Raw genomic sequence first — 21811 nt, 5'->3', positions numbered from 1 at the left:
ACTCCTGAGAGCCCGGTAACACAGATTAGGCTACCACACACGCATTAATTAGAAACAACAACACTCGGTGCCTCTCGGAGGGCCGCGCTCTCCCGGCAGATCCCACGGCCCGCGCCGCTCCCGCCGGGAGTTGCGGAGTGCCGGGGTGGCCCTGCGGCCCCGGGCATCCCTGCCGGGGGTGGCCTCAGGTGAGCGGGCCCGCGGGCCCCTCTACGCTGCCACAGGAGCGATGGGCCCTGCAAGGCGCTGCACTCCCACCCAGAGGGTCCCGCTCAGGCCCCGGGGCTGTTCGGCAGTACGAGACCCCACAGGGACCCCCAGCGCCGGGCGCATCGCTCAGCCCGGGGCGCCGCTCCCCTCCAGCCCCCTCAGCCCCCGAGCAGCCGCCCGTCTCCACGGCAACGGCGGGCGCGGGGCTGAGGCGGGAGCGGGGCCGGGGCCGGGGCCGGGGCCGGGGCGGGAGCGGAGCTGAGGCGAGGCTGAGGCGGGAGCAGAGACGCGGCGGCTGCCCCGGATCCGAGCGCGGCTCCCGCACCCGGCCGGACCCTGCGGGTTCTCCCTGCGGCTGCCCCGGGGCCAGAATGGCGACATGGGGACAGCCGGCCCCCGCTCGCCCCACGCCTGTTCTGAGCAAAGCCCCGACCTCGGCGATCCAAACGGGGACCATAGCTCCTGTCCTGCATTATTCATGCTCTCAGAGAGCACTGTATATGGGGGGGAAACCCACCGAAATATATATACCTATATATTCATTTTAAACTATTTTTCAGATTGCTTCAAAATTCAAATTAATTAAGATTAATTAAAAATTAAATCAAAAATAAAAAGCTCCAAAAGTGATTTTTTTCTTTCACTTACATCTTTAATGGAGAAGTAACTCCAGTGGGGTCGGTATTTTTAGTTTCATGCAGCATAACAGGAGAGATGGGGACTTGCTATTCTACTGTGGCAGAGCTGCCGAGTGGGGAACAATCGGAGGGGAGCCTTCGTCTGGGGAAACGACAGGCAAAACTGTGGGGATGAAAAGAGGGCACAGGAGGAAGACTGTGGTCGAGATGTCCTCCAAGAGTGGCCTCCTTCTCCTTCCCCTAAGCCATTCCAGTCTCCTACCGGCTCCACCAAAGTAAAGAGAAAAGAGAATAGGGAAGGAGGATGTCTTCCCTGCCTCTGCCATCACTGATCCCAGGAAAGCCATGGCCACAGTCACCCACCCTGCTTTACCATTCTCCAGATGCAAGAAAGAAGAACCTTAATCCTCTTGGAAGAGCTGCCCTTTTCACAAGCAAAACATGTGCCCTCCCATCCCTGCCATTCTGGGAATATGAATGCAGATGCTCATGAAATGCAAGTAAATACCTGGTCCACAGGGGGAAGAGTCTGCGTTTGAATTTCAGGCCTGTGACTGAAGAGAGAAACTCTAAAAAGCAGCAAATGAGAAGCAATATGGGATCCTGCACAGGCCCAAGTGTAATTTTTACTCGCACCCCTTATCATTGAATCAGATGACACGACCCTTGTAAGCAGTTGCATGGTGAGTGTTGATGCCCAGGTGAGAAATGGGCTCCAGTGTGTTGGACACACAAAAGTATCACTGCTCCAAAAATTACCAGTGTCATCTGGAAATAAGAGGCAAGAATTGAACAGCAAAGCAGCAAGAGGAGGAAACTGGAGGGCCATGGCGACGTAGATGAGATTACTTGTCCTTGGACAGCTTCATGGTCCTGCTGAATGAAGATCATTTCCACCTGTTCAGTTCATTTACCCTTTTACTATTAAATCACCAGTTCTTCAGGGGAAAGGCAACTCCTAGCCAGGTTATGTCATAACTCAAGAATATCTTGTGAGGAACAGGAGGTGGTCTGGAAAACTAACTCCAAGATGAGGTTTTACAAGGAGACACTTCTGAGCAAGCAGCGGAGCAGCCAAGGCTGATCTCTGTTAGACTTAACACAGTGTATTCAGAAATGAGGGATTAAAGTGCACCTGTTTCATGCAAGGACTTTTCAAATGCCTTTATTCACCAAAGAATATCACATCTGAAAATTTATGTGCACTTTTTTCCCAAGAGGGTGTCTTGATAACAGAAAGCTTAACTGAATAGCATTCACAAAAATACTAAATGCATACAACGACCCTTTGCACAAAGCAGACTTAGCATAATGTTCCAAAAATTAACAAAACACAACCCTGGAGTTGCTGCTAAAAAGCAGTTCAAGAAGGCTCCAATGTTGGGACTAGTAGTATCAAACCATTTTTATTTCAAATTATATTGAATTCATCTGTTTACAGATTTCTTCTACAAGTTCTACATCTCAGAGGCTAATTGCAAACTAAAAGTTGGATATAAAAATACAAATTAATTCCTTCAATCACCGTTCAAACTGAAGATTGGCAAAATCTGTGACATTGTAATAAAACACTTGAACTAAAGTTTAAACAAGGGTTTAACAAAGACTTTTATTATTCTCTTCTCTGTGTACCATTCAACATGCACTTCAAGATGAGAAATATGGCTCTTATTTAAGGAGTTTATTCCAACAGGCATTCTGTTCTTTTTCTGAGAAGAAATCCATGACAGAAATGTGGAATAATACAGTGTTTACAAAGTCAAGGGCACAAATCCATGGAAGATGAATATGCATATGCATCCTCAAAGATACAGGTTAGAAAAAATTAAGTTTAATTCCTACTACTTGGCAATGCTGTTTCTGTATCAGATGCTTTGGGGATGCTTGTTTTATTAACTTTACATACTTGCATGACATCTGGTGTGACACTGTGGATATTAAGTATTCTAGAGTCTGGATGCTGAAATTTTACTCTCACAGTATACCGGGCTCTGCTTTTTCAACCAAACACACCGTTAAAGGAATGAAGGATATCCCTCTGTGTCTGCCTGAAAGAATGCCAGACAGGGAAAATGGAAAGCTCTGACTAGCTGCATATCTGAAATCAGTGAAGCAAAAGAGAAGAGACCATCAGGAAGACTGCTAAGGTCCCTGATTCTCAGGCCCAGTGCAAATTAGAGCCCAGCTGGCAGTGGTACTCGGGAGACCATACGCTAGCCGAGGATGGCTGGAGCACAGCATGTTTCAACCATATGTCTGACATACTGCCTCCTTTCCAAGGGTCTCTGGCATACCAGGATTTGGATAGGCTCTCGCTCAGCTGGCCAGGTTCAGAGCTCTCCTCTTCTTTGTGCTGAAACAATGGCAGCTCGGCTGCAGCTCGGCTCTCCCGCGGCAGCCCAGGCAGAGAAGCACGGCCGCGCATCAGCCCTGTGGTAGGGGCACGTTCTGTGGTGGAAACGCTCCAGCTGAGCCCGCCTGCGTCACAGGTGGGCAGGGAGAACCATCGGGGGTTAGCGCGCAGAAATCACCGGCCACAACACTGTTACTGCTCCCTTTTTATACTGTTAGCAGTAATGAGTTTTGTTCTATATTGTGTCTCATTCTGCAAGTTCATCACAAATTCCAAATCACTAATCATTTTTTCCAACAGATGAACATCGCTACCTCAAAATATTCTTTTAGTTTTCCCCTTCCAATTCTGTTATTTGTTTCTATTATTTAGATATTTTGCAAAATAAAGGTGTGTTTAATTCCATTTCTGTGTGCTGCTAAATGCAGGTTCTGGAAGAATTTGTTCCATTTTCTTTTTCTTCCATTTTCATGTCATTGTCATGCTACTTTACTGCGCTGCTGCTCTCTCAGGTTCTGTCTCTGCCACGGATGATCCAAACCCCTTTGGTCTGGTATTTGCCAAAGAAAAAGCGTGCTGAAATGCTGCTACATAAATAAGCACTGCACCTATGATTCTAGAGGTGCCTGTGCCCAAAGATCCTAAAAAGTGTAAATGATTTGTTACAAAAGGGCCATTATAGCTCTTTTCTTCATTCTCTATACTCTGTTAAGTGATTTTTTTGCAGTTTAACATATTCCAGACCTTTGCTGGCAGAACCAATGCGTATAACCTCCCTTAGAAGTGTATTCAGTTGGGAGCTGCCTGGCTACACAGGATTTTATATATCGTTCAGCTAAGTCAGCGATCCATATGCAAAAATCAAGCGCTCAGGGACACCATGTGGATTTGTGACATTCTTCAGAGTACATTGTGTCTCTAATAAACCAATGAATGGATTAAACTCAGCCATAAAAATGTTTTCTCCTTCTCTGTGACATATATAATATGGATATATAATATGCATACGCTTTATTTAATAAATAGCTAAAAACTAACACAACACGTTACTTAAACAGGTTAAAAAACACTCCTCAGTTTTATAACCTGCTTAAGAAGAAGAGGCAAAGCACTCAACAAAATGTGTGAAACTGGAAACACCGTGCTGAACATTAACATGGGACATCTTGATTAAGTAAATTTCATCCTGGAAGCTATCTTTGGCTTATAAGAGTTGGAAGCAGAAGAGACAAACAAACCTTTCCTATACTGTATTTCCTGACAAGCTATTTCATCTTGGCATTCCAGGACAGATTATTTCTTTGTATCATGCTGTTGTCACAAGTTAGGCACTGGATAATGGATAGTTTTAAAAACAGTCCATCTGTATTTAGTCAATAAAGTAATAGTTTGTAAATTTACTCAGCAGCAAGCTGTTTCTTGAAAAGAATAGAAGAGCATTCAAGGGAAAAGACTGACAAGACTTGGTTATTTCCTAATGATCAGATTTTGTTCTTTGCATGGTCATGCTTACTGCTCTCAGGAAATCCCTCATCTGTCTACAAATGACAAACAATTATTTGACTTAATTAGCAAACCCTGAGTCAAGTTCCTGTTCCAGAATGATTGGCACTGCAACTGGCTTGAAAACTTGCTTCAATTGGGAGATGTCCTTAATTCTTTTTATTATTCCTTGTATGTCAACTGACTGTAGCAAGTGTTGGGATTTCAAGATGCTTAGAATTTTCAGGTTCCTCACAAGAACAAACCTTTCTGGAGGCTCAACACATATGTAGCATCAGCTTTCCACAGCTTCTGCTTCTCTCTCATTTCCAGTGATGGAAGCAATGGTGCCAGTCAGAGCATCCACGGCCACCTACCTCTGAGTTCAGATGTGTTTGTCCCGGTGCCTCTGCAGTCCAGGAGACAGAGCTAAACCCAGCCCCATCTGTGAAAACCCACTGAAGGCAACGAAGTCACATAGGCTTTGCTGCCTGAATGTGCACCGGTGTCCAACAACTACTTTTGAAATCCCAAGTATTTACTCAAATCTTCTCTTCCAAGATAAAAGTCCATCTAAGCTACAGTGGTGTCTTAACTGTGACTGCGAGGAGTATTAATCTACAGATAAGACATTGATTCCTTCGTTTTAAAGGAACAATCCCTTAATTCTCATTTATCTGCTTTGAACATGTAATGAAATGATCCGTTTCCTCCCTAACTTCCTGCTATATCTTAAAATGCCTAGTAGAACACGGTGAGTTTCAGCGAGGACCAGGCATTCCACAGTTTTCTTCCTGCACTTATTGTAGTTGGTGGGAATGTTGGTATCATCACCAGAACACCTCAAGTTAAGATACATAACATAACAAATCCTGAAGTCAGGTTTAAACCTCAGGATAAAACACGTAATGTAAGGAAAAGAGTAAGGACAAGGACAGAATGAGGTCTACTACCACAAAGTCATACAGGGCCCTCAAGAACAACACCAACTGGAAGTTGTCCTGCTCTTACTCAGAGAGCATGCTGCAGAAAAGGTTGATGTTGTTTGTCAGTTTACGATACTTTCTCTCACACATCTCAAAATACATTTGGATCATCTTTTTGATAGGAAATTTATATTCCTCCAGATCAGCATATTTTCACAATCTAGTAATATTCTGTCCTGTAAAATACAGACAATTAATTATTTTTGGAAAACAAGAAAAAAAAAAGGAAAACAAGCTGGAGCTCCTTATGGGCTTCTCTTTCACACTGTCTTAGGTGTATCAATAAATATTTTACCCATTTATTTAAAAAATGAAAGTAAACTACAGAATATTAGGTATAAAAACAGATTTCAGAATAGTTCTGCCCAATTCCATTTTTAAGCATCTGCACAGAATACAAAGAACTGTTGGTAAGAAAAAAATCCAAAGTATGTATTTTGAAGTACTTAGGATTGTAGCTAACACATGCTGGGCATTTGGTCAAGAACTTTTAAGCACCTATGGTAAATTACAACTTATCATTTCTAATTCTAATATCCTGTGACCGAGCTCAGAAATCTTCTGCTACAAATTTTGTATTGCTTTATAGGGAGGATAACAGAATTGTTGACAAAATGAGTTATATTCAGTTCTAACAGTATTTCTTCTTTTTTGTTCACTACATACTATTTAATATTTTCCTTTGTACACTTCTTAATAGTTGAGCTTTAAGTGAAACTCTGAAAAACAACATTAGGATTCAAAATACAGTGGAAGATTTTATTTTCAGGGTCACAAGTAGCATAGCGAGATTTCTCTCTTAAACAATGACACTTAGTATCTCTGTAGTTCTATGAATACTTTTGAAGTGTCATATTAAAACCAATCTCTTGGCCTTCAGGCAAAGAGAAGCAATTAGTCTTGGAGTTGTGAATAAATAAAAATCCATTTATATACCCGTCCTTGACACGTACCTTGCAAATCTTAGAAACTTCATCTAGTGGGAAAAGAAATGTTAAATCACGAACACCAATACTAATCATACTGCAGTGTTGCTTCCTAAAACTGTTTAGTTTATATAAATCTTTTAAGTATTAATTCATATGTATATATTCATACATATTGAAACAAAACAACAGAAAGGCACTCATACACTTGAGTGAGAAGAAAGAAATGAGAGCGTGCATATAGAGCTGTAACACGTACCTTTATTACCCTCAACATTAATACAGGCAAGAAAAAACACAAAGCTCTCAAGTACATTGTCCTTTTCTCAGATACAGTAAAAAGAATCCCGCACAAGTTACCTACCGCGCAGGCTTTTTCATCCCAAGTGCTACTGTATCTTTGCTTTGATCTACAAGCAAACAAACAAACCGAATCTTTATCATCCGTGCATCCCATTTCCATGCAGCACAATTAAATAGTGCCTGTCACAGATGTGTTGGGATGAGTCAGATCACAGTTTCTACTTTTCATACAAGTGCAGTATTTTTAGGTCTTCTCTTTCCTCTTTAGCATGCCTCAGTGCAGAAGTCTCCTATCAGTGCAGAAGTATCCTATTTTTATGCTGCTCTGATTGCTGTTCGAGATTCTCATATTTAGTTTTTCATTTAGCAGTCAATAATTCACAAAGGAAGTAAAAATTATGATGCCAAGTCATTCCAAATAGTCCGCCCGCACCCCTACAAAAAAGCTGAGTGAAACTCGGGCAGGCCGGCAGGTCACCGTCTCAGTGGAGCTTGTCCTCCCCGTATCCACTTGTTGACCAGAATGCTGAGGAAATGAGAGTACTTAGGCTACAGCCTTGTGCAACCATCAGGTGAAGCAGCTGGCTGGGGACACGCTTGTGTTCGGAGGTTATTTTAAAATAAAATCTCCCCCTTTGTGCCATGCTCACAGAGGCAGAGAGTCCCAGCCTGGAGGTCAGAGGTGGGACAGTGACCGCCACAAAGGATCACACCTGGGCTGATGGGATGGTCAAGGAAAACAAATTTTAGTCTGTTCTGGATGCAAATCTCTCTGCTGACCTAGTTCTCATTCTCCTTTTCATTTCAGAAGCTCAGCTAAAAATCCATAAATTAAGGAAATTAACTGATGGAGCCTCCGGCATCTTTGTAAGCTATTTAAATCTTTAAATTTACAACATCTTCTGCATATATCAAGTAATTGAACTAACTGCAGGGATGTAACTTTAATGAGAAAATTTCCCTCTTCTCCTGTAGTTTGTACTCTAGAAGAAAAAAAAAAAAAAAAAGCTCCCCTTAGGAGAAAAGTTTCTGTTTATTCCTGACACGGAAGAAAACTTTAAAAACCCCCTCAGTTTTAGGGTGTCCTGCCTCCACCGCGCCCCGGCTGCTTTCGGGCGGGAGCGGCCCAGGCCCCGCGGTGCGGGGAGAGCGCGGGGGGCGCGCGGCCCTCCCCGGCCTGACCTTTCGGGGCCGCGCAGCGTTGCGTAACGGCCGCGCGGCCGGCGCGCGCTAGTGGGCGCTGCAGCCCCGCCGAGCCGCGGCCGCCGGTGCGCGCGGTGCCGCTCCGCGGGCGCGGAGGCGGCGGCCGCCCCCCCCTCCTCCCCGAGCGCGGCCGAGCGCCGGGAACGCCGCGGGGCCGCCCGCCGGCTGCGGCGCGCTGGGGCGCGGAGCGGGCCCCGCACCCTCCGCCAAACTTCCGTGGGGACCAGCGCGGAGCGGGGGCGTATCCCCCGCGGCGGCGCGCAGAAACACGCAGGCACCGGCAGACCCGCGCCTCTCAGTGAAAGTTGAGGGAGGGATTTGCCTTTTTTTTTTTTTTTCCCCTCTTCACGGGGGGGTTCCCTGCCGGCCCCCCCCCCCGGCACGTGGGCCGGGCGCGCTGCGCGCCCGCGGAGCCGCCCGCGGAGCCCCGCGCCATCGCGCCGCGCGCTCTAATTGAAATGGCGCTTTTGGCCGGGGGCGGGCTGCCAGGGCGCTCCGCAATAGCACAATGCATGTCGATAGACGTCATTTGGTTTTAATGGCCTACAGGAAATTTGGCGTTTACAATGCGAGACATTAGCAAAGGGTGAAAGGGAGGGGGAGGCAGGCAGGATGGATGGCTGGGAATAATTGCGGCCCCGCCCCCGAGGCTCCCCGTCCGCACCTCGGCGGCGCTGGGTGCTGCAGGGAAGTGGGGGTCGGGGCTATTTTTTTATTATTTATTTTTTAACTTGATCTAGTTTATCAACAAGTGCAGAGTGGGTGCTACCTTAATTGTAACAGAGGAGTCAAGAGATGTGAGAAACGTGCCCTGTGTTACTTATTTGGGAGCTGAAAATTTATGCCTAGTTGAAAATGCCTGGGGAAATATTACATCAGACCAAATGACAATGATTAAAATCAGCTTTTTTCCCCCCTCCCCCCCCCCCCTCTTTTCCTCCTTCTTCTTTTCAGTAAGTCTGTTGAAGGACGTGACAGTGGCCTGATCCTCCCCAACACCGAACCGTTATCCCCCGGCAGGGCCGTGTCGGGCCGGGCTGCGCGGGGCTCCGCGGGGCAGCGCAGGGCTCCCGCCCCGGCCGCGCCGCGCGGAGGGGCTCTGCGGGCGGCGGCGCCGGGGGCGCGGGCTGGGGAGCCGGCCGCCTTCCCAGCCTTATTTCATTTTCAAGGGCTGTATTTTATTTTATTCTGGGGGGGTGGGGGAGTAAATCTGCAGACCTTCACCAAAAGGAGGGAAAAATATCCAATTTTCATCGCAAAATTAGCTAGGGCGAGAGCAAAGGGCTGAGCTAATTGTAGCCTAATCCTCTGCCCTGCAGGCGTTTGCAAAGCCCTGAGCAAGAATTCGCTTTTTTTCCTCCTCTTCTCCCTTCCCTCTGTTATTTAGAGACGGGATTATTGCCTTTCTTCTCATAACAGCCTCGGCAGTTTCATTTAAAGGCTTTTTTCCCCCCCCTCTCTCACACACACATACACACACACGCACAAAATAAATAGAAAAAGAAGCAGCAAAAACAGGGAGAGGGAGAAGAGACAGAGCAGCTTTAAAAATAATAATAATCACAGCAAGATCTGCGGAGCAAAGATAGTAATAAAAGCAAAAAGCTGAGCCCATCCACACACAGCCCCGGCAGAGCCCAAAGCCAAAGGGGGGCTCGCAGATCTCTTCTGTGCTCAAGGTAAGGACCGCGGCAGCGGCTCCCGCAGCCGCCCGCCCGCCCGTGCGCCCGCCCGTGCGGGGCCGGAGCGCGCCGTGCGCGCCGTGAATCGCATCGCGCCGCACCGCGCGGCTCGCGCCTGCTCGCGCTCTTTTTTTTTTCCTCCCCCCCCCACCTTTTTTTTTTTTTTTTTTTTTTTTTTTTTTTTTTTTTTTTTTTTTTTTTTGGAAAGTGCCTCTTCAAACTCACTCGGCTGCCGGCTCCGGGGAGCAGCGGCGGAGGGGTGTTTTTTTAAAGCTACAGGACCCGTTTGTAGCCGCCCCGCTTTGGTAGCGCTGCGTGTGTGTGTGTCTGTGTGTGTGCCTGTGTGTGTGTATGTTTTGTTTTGCTCCGCTCCAGCATGGGCAGCGCCGGCGGAGCCCCGCGGCCCGGGGTGCCCGCGCTCCCGCTGCCCCCCCGGCCTCGGCTCTGAAGACGGCCAAGCCCCAGCGCGGCGGAGGCAGCGCGGCTCCCTCTGCGCTTTCGCATGGTACACGCGGAGCCGCGGCCGCGGGGTCGGGCGGGCGGGAGCGCGGCGAGGCGCGGGGGTGCGCGGGCCGGGGCGCGGGGGCTGGCGCGGGGCGGCTCGGCACAAAGGGAAGGCGGGCGACAATGGGGAGCGCCGCGTATGGAAAACACGGGCGGGCTGTGAATGAAACTCTGGCGCCAGTGAGAGTGGAAGGCTTGGTTTGGGGTAGACTTCAAACCACTCTAGGCTATAGTTTGCATTCCTGCTCCTGCATGCGATGTGGCACACTTCTGCAAAATTAATACATTAGCCTGGCTAATGCTCACCACCATTGGCTGCGCGGAAAATGTGCAGGATCGGGGATTCGGGCTTGACTTTTTTTTTCTTGCATTCATCTAAGACATCTCCTTTCTTGTTATGTGGGAATAAGTAAAGGACGCCATGTTGTGCCTTTTTTTTTTTTTTTTTTTTGGTTGAATTTTACCTTTGGGCATACAGTGTGTTCAAAAGAAAAAGGCAGAAGTTGAGTGACCGGGTGCGTTGCTCGCTGGTGATTTCCCTGACCATCAGTAGGGAAAAGCATTTGGGTGACGTGAAACTTGCACTAAATAGACTGGAGACTGCCAGAGAGAGGCGGGTTGCGGGGGGGGGGGGGGGGGAAGGGGAGAGGAAGGAGAAAGCTTTTCCTTTCCTTTCCTTTTTTTTTTTCTTCTTTTTTTTTTTTTTTTGGGGGGGGGGTTGCTACCAGAGCTCCAGAGGGAGCTCCCCCTTTACCCTCCCCCACCCCCCCCAAAGTTTTGGGCACGATCTCCTCTGTCTCTCGGTGCAGTGTTCAGTAAAGCAGCGTGGAGGTGTGGGCAAATGTTTACGGACTTTTAATTTTGGAGCCACCGAGCCCAAGGTTTGTAGCCCCCCCCCCGCCCCGCTTTGTCTTTGGGCTGGGAGCACGGCGTAGGCAAGTTGTCTCGGAGTGGCTCTGGAGGCAGACCCGAGCGGTCGCCGGCCCTGTTCAGACAGACAAAGGTAATTGCCCAGTCTGTGGCTGTGTCCCTCCGGCAGCGCCGGGCGCAGGCTGGGGACGCAGACGCTGCCCTGGAGTCACGGGAGCGCCGGGGGAACTTCTGGCCCGCAGTGCTGAGGATGGGGCGGTCGGGGGGCTGCAGTGGGTGGTTTTACCCCTAGTGGGTCTGCTGGTACAGAAATGAAGGTCCGTGGGGAGGAAGAGCAGCTTCCCCGAGGCCCCAGCAGCCCGGGAGCAGCGGCGGTGCCGGGGGGGTGCAGCCGGGCCGGGTCCTGCAGCCCGGCCCGCCCCCCACCCCGGCTCCCCGGGAGAGCAGCTTCATGGCAGGTCCGTAAACCTGCCGTTTTCATTTCGCGTCTTAAATGTGCATGAAGGAATTAAACTGCACGAGTGAATAACAGCATTAGTTTCAATTAATTTTTATCCTGGCAACAATAAACTTTAGAAACAAAGCGCTTTTACATCCTTAATTAGTCTTGCTTCCCATCTGTAGTCTTTTAAGTGCCTGCTCCTTGATTTAACTTTGTCCCTCCTTCAGAGCCGCCTCCTTTTTTATTCTTTTCCCTTTTTTCTCGTTCCCCCTTTCAGACTGCTGCCTGTTTCTTTCCTGCAACCTTTCACCTCCCTTGTCCCTATCTGTCTGCTCTGCTCTGTGCAGTTTATTTCTCCTGTATTTTCCCAACATCAACAGCAGTATTGGTTACCATGGCCCCAAGCTATGTGCAGAGGTGGGAAAGCTTCATCCGCCCAAAACTTCTTACACTTTTGAAGTCTTTCTTTTAGTAGGATCTGAAATGTATCATCTAGAGTGTGTATTAAATGAACAGTATTCCTGAAGGCTTTAGAGCAAGAAAGGCAACACCCTGGAAAATTCTGCAGTCTTTCAGCATTCTCTGCCCTAGGGTTATAGCCCTGGGCACGGAGCTGAATGGAGCTCTTACAACTGCCTTCTGTTTACCTTTTATGGTTAAAATAACAGCTTAGCAAAGAAGCAACTTCATGGAGAAACGATTCAGTGAAATCATCTCAAGCTGTAGCAGCATAGCTAGTTTAATCACCCCTAGAGAGCTGAACAACTGTGAGCACAATGGGACACAAAATCATTTTGTGTGTAAATGAGCATGGCATTGTGATTATTTCACTTTGCATGGGCAAATAGTTTTTACAAGCAGTTAGCTTAGGAAGGCAGAAAAAGATAAGCTGGCTCTGAAAGATCTTGGTGTGTAATGTTTGAAAAACTAAATATTCACATAATTTGGGAATCAGGCTCTATTGATTTTGCCTTCAGCAGGTTCCTGTGTTACTTATTAGAGCAGGGTTATTGCCTGTGCCACTAGTTGGGATGGTGTATCCTGTTGTAGGCAACTAAAGAGCAAGGATTATTTTACATGGTTTAATAAATGAAGTTTGTTAGTGTTTCTGCAATATTTACCCTTAAGGTTTTAATTTTCACATCCATATTAGAAAATATGTGCATAAAGACATTCACTGGATAAATACATTTAGGATTTTGCTTTGTGCATAAAATAAGTACATTACTCAGTGTGATGAATTTTAGCTGTGTGTTACATTAAGAAGAGGAAGGAGTCCTTAGAAATAGGGTTACAGTACCTTAAGAAACAGGGGGTATTTATTTTTTTTGGAGCAATAGTGTCCTTTATGTAGTGCTTAGCAATTTTTCTTCTTGATAATTTGCTCATACAAAAATGATTGAATTCCATAACTTTAATAAAAATCTAGGATTCTTTTTTTCTAATATGAATCCTCTCCAGCCAGAGGAAAAGCCAGTGTTTTAATTCCCCTTTTCCTCTCCCCAAAAGCCAGTGGCACCCTCAGTAAGTATGAAAAGCCATAAAAGTTTGAGAACTATTTTAGCTTTCCAGTGATTTTCTATAATTAAGTGTTTTTTCAACACATGCTCTAGCTGAGAAATGCCAAAAGCAGAGGATTGTTCAAAAGGTCCCTCCAGTGAATAGTATAAATTAAATATCTACTGTGTGAGTATGGCCTCACTGAGAATCTCAGTCTTTACAGATCAAGGAATTTACTGGTATACTAACATTAAACAAAATCCTAAGATAGCCGCAGTGTTTAAATATGCACAAATAGATTTGTATCACTTGATCTTTAGCTATCTGTGCATATTTTAAAATCGAAGTCTGTATTTCAAGACAAATGGTTAAATGTAAGACACATTTACAGAGAACTGGAAGTCCTTTGATTTCATTTGGAAATTGTAACAAGGGGTGCAGATGAGCCCTAATTAGACTCTTGTTTTGTGAAACTGCATGAGATTTATTTCTAAGGCAGCCCTGTACCGAGCGAGGTCTGTACCTTTATCATTAGTGATAATGGTTGGGGTCTGAACAAAGACAGGATTGACATTCAGCCTGGATCTTCTGACCCTTTCATTTAAGTGAGGGAGTAGAGACTGAACATGAGTTTACAGTGCTCTTTGGTAAGAAAAAAACCAGCAACCTTTGTCTGTGTTGGCAGACATATGAGTAAATATGTTGCTAAAATACTGTAGGTACTTACACACTGAGTTGTTTTTAAAAGTTAGTTGTTTTATTTATGCTATATGACATATTTACTGAAGGTTGGCCACAACAAGCTCTTGTGGGAAACAAGAAAGCAACGTCTTCAGTCATGAAAGGATTCAGTCACTTTCCGTGAAGGTGGTGCTGTAGTAAAAATGTTAATGCCCAATTTCGCATCGGCTGACACAGAAGTCCTAGGACAGAGTTGGCATTTGCTTCGTGTTCAGTGCAGATGTCCATCCAGCCTCTGAAGAGAAAAGGATGTGGATTCATAATGGGGTGATGTATTTCTGTGCTGTAGATGCAAGAAATTCATAGGAGCTAACCAAGATGAAATACAGTAAATGGAGATGTTGTGATGACTTTGTGAAGCTGTTCAGATGTATTAAGATTTTTCAATCCCTTTCTCTATAGCTTGGAAATTATTTTAGAAAGAATGTTGTTAATTTATGTTCATCAAGTGGCGTAGTCAGGCATCTCGTGCAAAATACCGCTAAGAGAAAGGCAAGACCAGCTGTAGATTTCTAAGAAATATTGTCAAAGTAATGTGGGAGAAATAGAAATTCACTTTGCAATGCTGCATGTAAAGTGCTTGTCAGATGTAAGGAAGAGCCTGGGTGCTTGGTAGCATGCTTGAGTTACAAAATACCAGGAAAATTAGATTATATTCAGAAATGTCTTCAACTATAATGTTTTGCATATGTTGCTTTCCCCATAAGGGGGAGAATGGATGGACATTTTCTTAAACTTTTCTAAAAGGGTTTTCTTCCGTTTGACATGTGCCGTCTGCACCGATTGAACTGAAGTCAGCTTTGAGACACACGTTTGGTGCAGAATAAGCTGTGCTTTTCTTAAGAAGAGAATTAAGGAATTTTCTTTTGCTTGGTTGTCCTGTTCATTTTTAAGACATTTCAGTATTTTTAGCTTTGATTTTGCTGAAAATTTTGGGATTCAATTCAGTAATTTCACTCATTTTCCAATATTTTTAGGGCAGGAAACATTAAGTAAATTGTGGAATTTATAATTTCACATGCTAGATCATGCAGTACTTTATAACACATCTTGTCCTGAACGTGTGGGTCAGTTTATATATCTTTCTGTTTTCACTACTTCCAGTTATTAATTGCTTTCAGTGTGAAAGCTTATTAGTTGTTTGGGTCTAATATTAAGGCTTAACTGAAAATTATCCATTTATTTCACAATTATTGGAAATAAGCTACAAAATTGATCTTAGTTTGATGTGAAATTTATTACATGTATAAACTAAATGCCTTAGGTACTGGGGAAGTCACTAATTTAGAGGTGTCTTGTTACTGAGACAAACTTGCAAAAACCCCCTGAATCCCAATTCACAAATTGGTTATTCGTTTGTCAGGGGATATTTCACATCTAACACATAAGCCTGCGACCTTTAATTAGAATTTTGCAGTTTGTTTTATGCCCCTTGAGGCTGACACCTTGAAAATTTTTTTCTTGATTTCTTATTGCTAATAAGCATCTTTCTCTTCCCCTCTGGTACTCAGAAGAAAATGATGCAAATACACTTAATTACAGTGGTGGCAATAATTTGTTAGCTGAATATGTGATCAGGCAGATGCAAAAATGATCTGATTAGATCTGTGATCACACTGGAAAGAAAGGTAACACACTGCTACATTTAAGAGAAACTGTTCTTTTTGCCTTCCCGTTGCAGGAGGGAAGAAGCATGTCCCGTCTGTCTCTAACACGGTCCCCGGTTTCTCCTCTGGCTGCTCAAGGAATTCCTCTCCCAGCTCAACTCACCAAGTCGAACGCTCCTGTGCACATCGATGTAGGAGGACACATGTACACCAGCAGCCTTGCTACCCTGACAAAGTACCCAGACTCCAGGTAAGACCTTGGTGTTTCCAGGCTCGCTGCCCGATTCTGTTCGCTGCATGGACCTGTGAGGGATATTTCAATGCGAAGTACGATTTATTATATATTCACCACTTATGAATAATTCAGGTTCCGATTTATACAGTAACTTCACTGGGGTTCTGCAGAAAAAAGGCCTGTACAATTTATATATTATTTAGAGAGTCTATTCATTTTCTCTCTCAACATCTTCTGCGCTCTGCTAATGCGTTTGAAGCACCTGTTGGTGTCCTGCCCTAGATTATTTCCAACTGTACCAGGCAACTTGTTTCTTTCAGATTTAGGGGGAAAAAATTGGTTTTTTCTTCCTCAAGGAGAAAGAATGGTTCTACTACTGTGGGACTAATGGATGCTTCTGTTGGCCAGCCAGAATCCTGACCTCACTGGTAGCTGTGTGCCTCAGCAGCCAGTTCCTTTGGGCACTGCCTGGCTGACCCACTCTGGCTGCTGCAGCTACAGACTGGATTGAATTCCTGTGTGTTTAAATGTAGTGCCTTGTGCTGGACAGGTTGGTGACATGTCTGGCAAGATTTATATAGATCTGGCCAGTATTATCTCAGGATAGACTCCAGATATGCCAAATTGGGAATAGAAGTGGCATTAGATTATATTTGTGTATGACATGGACTCTCTTTATTGTTTACCTGGCTGCCAGTCCTGCAGGGTCCTGGGCCCCATGAAGGGTGGGGGATCCTGGGCAGCATGGAAGGCACTGCTCTGTTAGGGGTTAAAGCACATTCATCGGAGCAGGACGTTAAGAGGTGCCTGATTTTCATTTACAGTTATGATCACTAAACCAATTCAGCTTTTTGTCATTGAGGCTGCTCATGGTCCAGAGGGTGACTTCCAGAGGCTGAGTGTGAATGCCTGGCACGGAACCAAGGGCAGGTGTGGCTGTGCCGGGCCAGGGTGCCCAGTGCACTGTTGGCTCCAAAGCAAACCAATGCCCAGATTTTGTTGCCAGAGGTTTTGTTACCTTCATGGCCAATATTCCATAAGAAAGAGAGAATTTTTTTTGTTTTGGTATGACAACCAGTGTAAAGATCTAGTTTCATCTGAAGATTTTTCTTTTAAAAGAGCTGAGGGGTTTTGCAGATTTGGCAGGTTTGCAAACAATAAATGACATTTATGGAGACACCTTGAAATGCCTCTAATATCATAAAGCATATGGCTGTGATTTCATTCCAAGGAGAGGGAGCTGCTGAAATTCTCTATGGAAGAAAGCCCAATTATTAAAATACCTATATTTTATGGTCAGACCAAAACAATATGATTTTTTTAATAATGTCTGTGTGGTACTACTTTAATCATAGAGAAGAAATCTGTTTAGTGGCAAGAGATATATAATGGCGAAACAGACAAATGCTTCGTAGTATTAAAAAATACAGTGAAAATTCAGCAGTTGTAATAGAGTGACACATCTGTTTCCACATTTTAAAATATTGCTGCTGACACTATTTTTAAAATATGCTCAACATCAAACTTACTTAATAAAAGCTTCAGTTATGGAAGCTTTGGGAGAATATACATAAATTCACAGATTTTACTTCAAGAGAATAGAGTACTGATCCAAAATATTTTTTTTCTGCTTGACAAATAACAAAAACATATTTCTTCAGATTTTGAAAGTACAAAACTGACCAGAGCTCACATGCTGCCTGATGTTTTGCTGTGTAGTGTCTTTTGTTCATATTGCTGTGTTACCTCATAAGGCTTGAATGCTTTTTCAGCTGCTCTGCTCAAACTTCAGTTCTCACTGAAGTAAGAGCTTCCAGGATGAAACCTGTAGATGACATTATTTTTATAGCAAAAGATAACCCTTCACCAGCATCCCAAGTAGGACATGTTGCTTGATACGTTATGAAGCTGGATGAAGGCTACATCTTAATTTATTATCTTACTTTCCCTTTTTTTTTTTAATATCACTTGTTTTTCTGCAGTGCTGCATAGTAGACTTAGTTGTAATCCCCTCATTGAGTCTGGCCTGCTTGCATTCCTGGTTAAGGCAAAGTACTTGCAGTTATTCCCGTGGGGATGGTTGGAGCTCCTGATGCTGCTTCACTGCTCTGTTGTGTATCTTCCATGTGGCACAGACTGTCCTTGCAGTGGTGTGGCTGGGAGGGGATTCCCAGGTCTCTCACAGGGCAGGAGGGAGGAGATAGCTCTTCTGAGCAAAATATCTGGAAATAAGGCCAGGGCACTGCTGGCTTCTTCTCAGAGGTAACATGTATGGCCACATAGAGAGGCATGGCCATACTGATCCACATGCAGAGCTTTCTGGATTATTTTGGACAGCGTGTTAAACTCTTGGTTTGAGCATGAGTTCAAAAGCTTCAAACCTAAGAAATCACAAAAAATTTGTAGATTGTATTTCAGCAAAAGATGTAAGCATATGCTGAAATGCGTTGCTAAATCGTAGCTGCAGTCACATAAAATAGTTTGTGCTCACTGAAATTTAAAACAGTGGGAATAAACTTCCTTTTTATTTGTTTTACAATTTCTATTGCTTTCTCTATGCTCCCAGATCCTTTTAGCTTGTAGGCTTTTTAGCATATACTGCACTTGGATTTTTAAGGACACATGGATTGTGAGCACGTGTATAAATGCAGCCCGGATATGCATACACAGAAACATCACATGCTGATGGAAAACAGGGGAAAAAAATCACCAAGTAGTGTTTAAACCTCCTCAAAATATTGAGGAGGTCCAGTCCTATTCAGTCCTGAGCAAACTCAGTTCATGTTGACTTCAGTGAGAGGGAGGAGCTCCCAGCAGCTGGCCAGGTCAGGCCCAGCAGGAGCAGGTGTAGGTATGACCAGTTCCTGCCTACGCCTGCTCTGCAGTCACCCCTCTGGTGTGATACAAATGACACCTGACAGCAGGCAGCATGATGCATTTCTTGCTGTGATCTGGTAGGAGTGGCTGTGCTCTGCCCACTGGGCTGGCTCTGCGTGGCTGTGCCAGGTTATGGATGTGGTTGGCTCTGATTTGAGGAGGAAAAGAGCCCAATTTGGGAAATCTTACTCAAGTTAGTGAATGGCTGTTAATGTGAAGCCAGAGACCAAATCTTGTGTTTTAGAGATCCCAGAGTTGTTTCAGAGCACCTTTGACAAAGTCTTTGATGTTGTTTGTATTAGTGCAGCTGCTGTGATCAGAGCATTTGTCCATTGATTAAATTTGCATAAGTAAAGGGTGCCAGATTAGGCATTAAAGGGGGTAGATGTTCTCTTTCCAGTAAATTTTTATGGCCTACATAAATTCTCTTCTCTAAAGAGGAGAAAACTTGAGCAGGCACAACTGTTGTGACAGAGGAGAAGAGGGTTAAACAGCCACTGTCAAAGGTGATTTCTGAACCACTCACACTCACCCACTACTCTTGCACACCTTTTGAGCTGGCTTTTTGAATTAAACCACACACAAGAAGAAAAAGCTGGCCTTTCAGAGGGTGCAAGGCCAGGGAAATGAGAAACAGAAAAAGAAATTGTGATCAACAACAGCATAATGATGGTGGTCTCAGAAATTACCTCACAAATAATATTATTATTCCCACATCCTATACCTACTTGAGGCCATTTCTATGCATACCCAAAATTGCCATTAAAGTTGACAAGCTTTGAAGGTACAAGGAGGTTGATGTTGCCTTACCTGGATCTGAGGCTCAATTTCAATAGTTTGTTTTCAAAAACTTCTCCTACTTGAACTCCCAATTCTTGTAGTTCTGCATTACAGGTAAAAAAAACCAAACAAAACCAAACAAACCAAAATACTCTGTTGAATTCTAGTGACTCTTACCATCAGCATCTTATTTCTGTAGTAACTGGCTAAGTAGACAAATTATTCATCTTCATAGCATTTCTTCTGGAAATTCCATTCCTGTTTTCACCCAGAGGACCTCTAAAGCAGCCCCTTCACACGTTGACACTTGGATGTGGATTTATGTGACAGATTGTAAAGGCTGCAAAACCTCTAGCACATCTACAAAGTGAGTTGCAAATTGTATTTATCCAACAGAGTGAGACAATTTTTACATTTAGAAAACAAACCTGCACCAAAAATCCAAGCTCCTCACATGCAGTCAGGAATACCCAAAGGCATTGCCAGATCCCCCAGTGTTACTCCCACTGAACTCTGGCAGACATCTCATTGACTTGAAGCAGAAAAGAAGTAGAACCTCCAAATCCCTGTAGACCACAGCAAGCCTCAGCTTCTTGATTTCACTGGAAATTTTGATACCACTTTGAATTTTTGTTAGAAAGCGGTTTTTCTTTAGAAGCCTGTCCTTTGCACAGTCCTGAATAGTGTCTTTATCTCAGAGAATTGCTGTGAGCTCTCTCTTGAGTTGTTCTGCTATACGAGGTAAATATATTTACCTTCCATTCTTGGATAGTTAGTATTTGTGTATAACCCTCTGTTAAAGATACTTCTATTTGTTTTAAGAGCTCATGCTTTCTGTGGCATTATTTATGACAAAAGGGAGCAGGAATAATTTCTGTTGAAGCACTGCTGTCCATGTGGGAGCAGTGTGGGCACACAGAGCCCAGAGAGGCTCCCCGATGGTTTGTAGCACTCGGGGTTTGGGAGCTCTGCTCCAGCCTTTCCCCTTTGGGAGAATGCAGCTCCTTGGCCCTGTGGCCCGGGGCAGCTGAGCCAGTGCCAGCACAGTGCCCCTCCTGATCTCAGCTCTTGGGCACCTGGGCTCTACCACCCCATCTCTGGAGCCTGTGCCCTCCAAAGAAAACCAGCACAGGCTTTAGTATTTGTTTCAGAAATGAATGACCTCTCTACAAGACAGTAGTTTTCCAGGCATATCCCTGCCTCACCTTCCTCTGAACCCATGGACTTTTTGGTGATTTACAAAGGAGTTCCCTAAAGCATGTGTCTTCTCCTCTGAATGTTTCAATGTGACAAAACACATTGTCATTCATCTGACCGCCCCTTAGACAAGCTCTCGTACCAAGTGACTTGATTCTAGCTACTCTCTAGGTATCTTTGGGTTTTAATTCACCTGGCTTTTCCTCCAGCACCTCCATCTCTCTGGTTGCTGTAGCTCAGCACTGACACCTGAGATCTGCTTCTCCCCCCTCCTCTGCAGCCACACCAGGCTGGGCTGAGTTCAGGGGAATTCTCTGCTCCAAGTTTTAGGACCCCTCTGTTTTCCCTGATGGAACGTGATTACTGACCCTGTACAGCTGGATACAGTGGTTTCATAGCTCAGACACACCTACTGAGAGCTACAAGACAGATTTTCCACATCATCCTTTATGTGAAGGGCTCCATACTGAGCCCCACTCTGCACTTCTTGGGAGGGAGCAGGGAAATTCTTAATTTGCATATATTCAGGATATATAATTCTCCAGATTTAGCTGGCCTGAGAACATCTCATATATCTTGCTCGTGCATTCAGTGTCAGTCTTATAATAATTTATTTGCTAATTTTCCATCAAATCTGTGTATTATTGAGGTTATTGCCTGAAGACAATGTCCAATTAGCAAATTTTGTCACTTACCCCATGCTGGCATTTAGGGTGTAAATCAATGATTAAGCAAGGCCTCTGCTCAAGACAGGTTAAGTGGGGTGAAGGCCAGACATGTTCCTAACCAGTGAGTGTTGGTGGCTGTGAAAGCACAGCACAGTTGAGGGCAGGATCCCCATCTGGAGTGGTGTCGGTTCTCTTGGGACAGCACATTCTCCTGGCAGCTGTCCTGCACCACTGCAGTTGCATTCATCCTGACTTAAGTGTCTCCCAGATCTCTCCATGCCACTGTCACTCTGTGCTGCTCACCCACCCAGCAGCTGTGCAGTGTCTGGTCCCTCTTCAATCCCTCCCTCATCTCCCACACGCTCTTCCAGGCACAGTGAAGGACATAGGGGCACATTTCAGCCTCTGTAAGACACCACTCTTCCCACCCAGGTCAGCTGTTTGTGGGGTGACACCAGGCCCTGACAGTCCCAGGCTGGGGACTGTCGTGCTACCCAAAGGCAGTTTCAGAGTCAGATCCAGCACCCCACGTTCCAGCAAAGTGCTACAAAATGTGCCTGCATGTGAGCTGCAGCACAAAGCTCATTAATTTTAATAGCTATTGTGA

At 45.0% G+C, this 21811-nt stretch overlaps 1 protein-coding gene across 5 annotated transcripts in view; it reads left to right on the top strand.

The window, feature by feature from the left end:
• Positions 1–9296: 9296 nt before the first annotated feature.
• Positions 9297–21811, top strand: part of KCTD15 (potassium channel tetramerization domain containing 15) — a 48306-nt gene continuing 35791 nt past the window's right edge. The window contains exons 1-2 of one of the 5 annotated variants that reach the window (XM_048316313.1): positions 9297–9780; positions 15522–15697. In XM_048316313.1, the coding sequence (XP_048172270.1) occupies positions 15534–15697 (164 nt within the window). In that variant the 5' untranslated portion in view covers positions 9297–9780; positions 15522–15533. Of the gene's footprint in view, positions 9781–9972; positions 10289–11194; positions 11291–14073; positions 14108–15521; positions 15698–21811 lie in introns of those variants that run through there. The other 4 variants (XM_048316312.1, XM_048316314.1, XM_048316311.1 and 1 more) reach the window with 4 other exon arrangements.

The sequence above is a fragment of the Corvus hawaiiensis genome, chromosome 12 (assembly GCF_020740725.1).
Source record: "Corvus hawaiiensis isolate bCorHaw1 chromosome 12, bCorHaw1.pri.cur, whole genome shotgun sequence".
In the NCBI taxonomy this organism is placed as follows: domain Eukaryota; kingdom Metazoa; phylum Chordata; class Aves; order Passeriformes; family Corvidae; genus Corvus; species Corvus hawaiiensis.
This window is presented reverse-complemented; position numbering and strand designations above follow the sequence as displayed.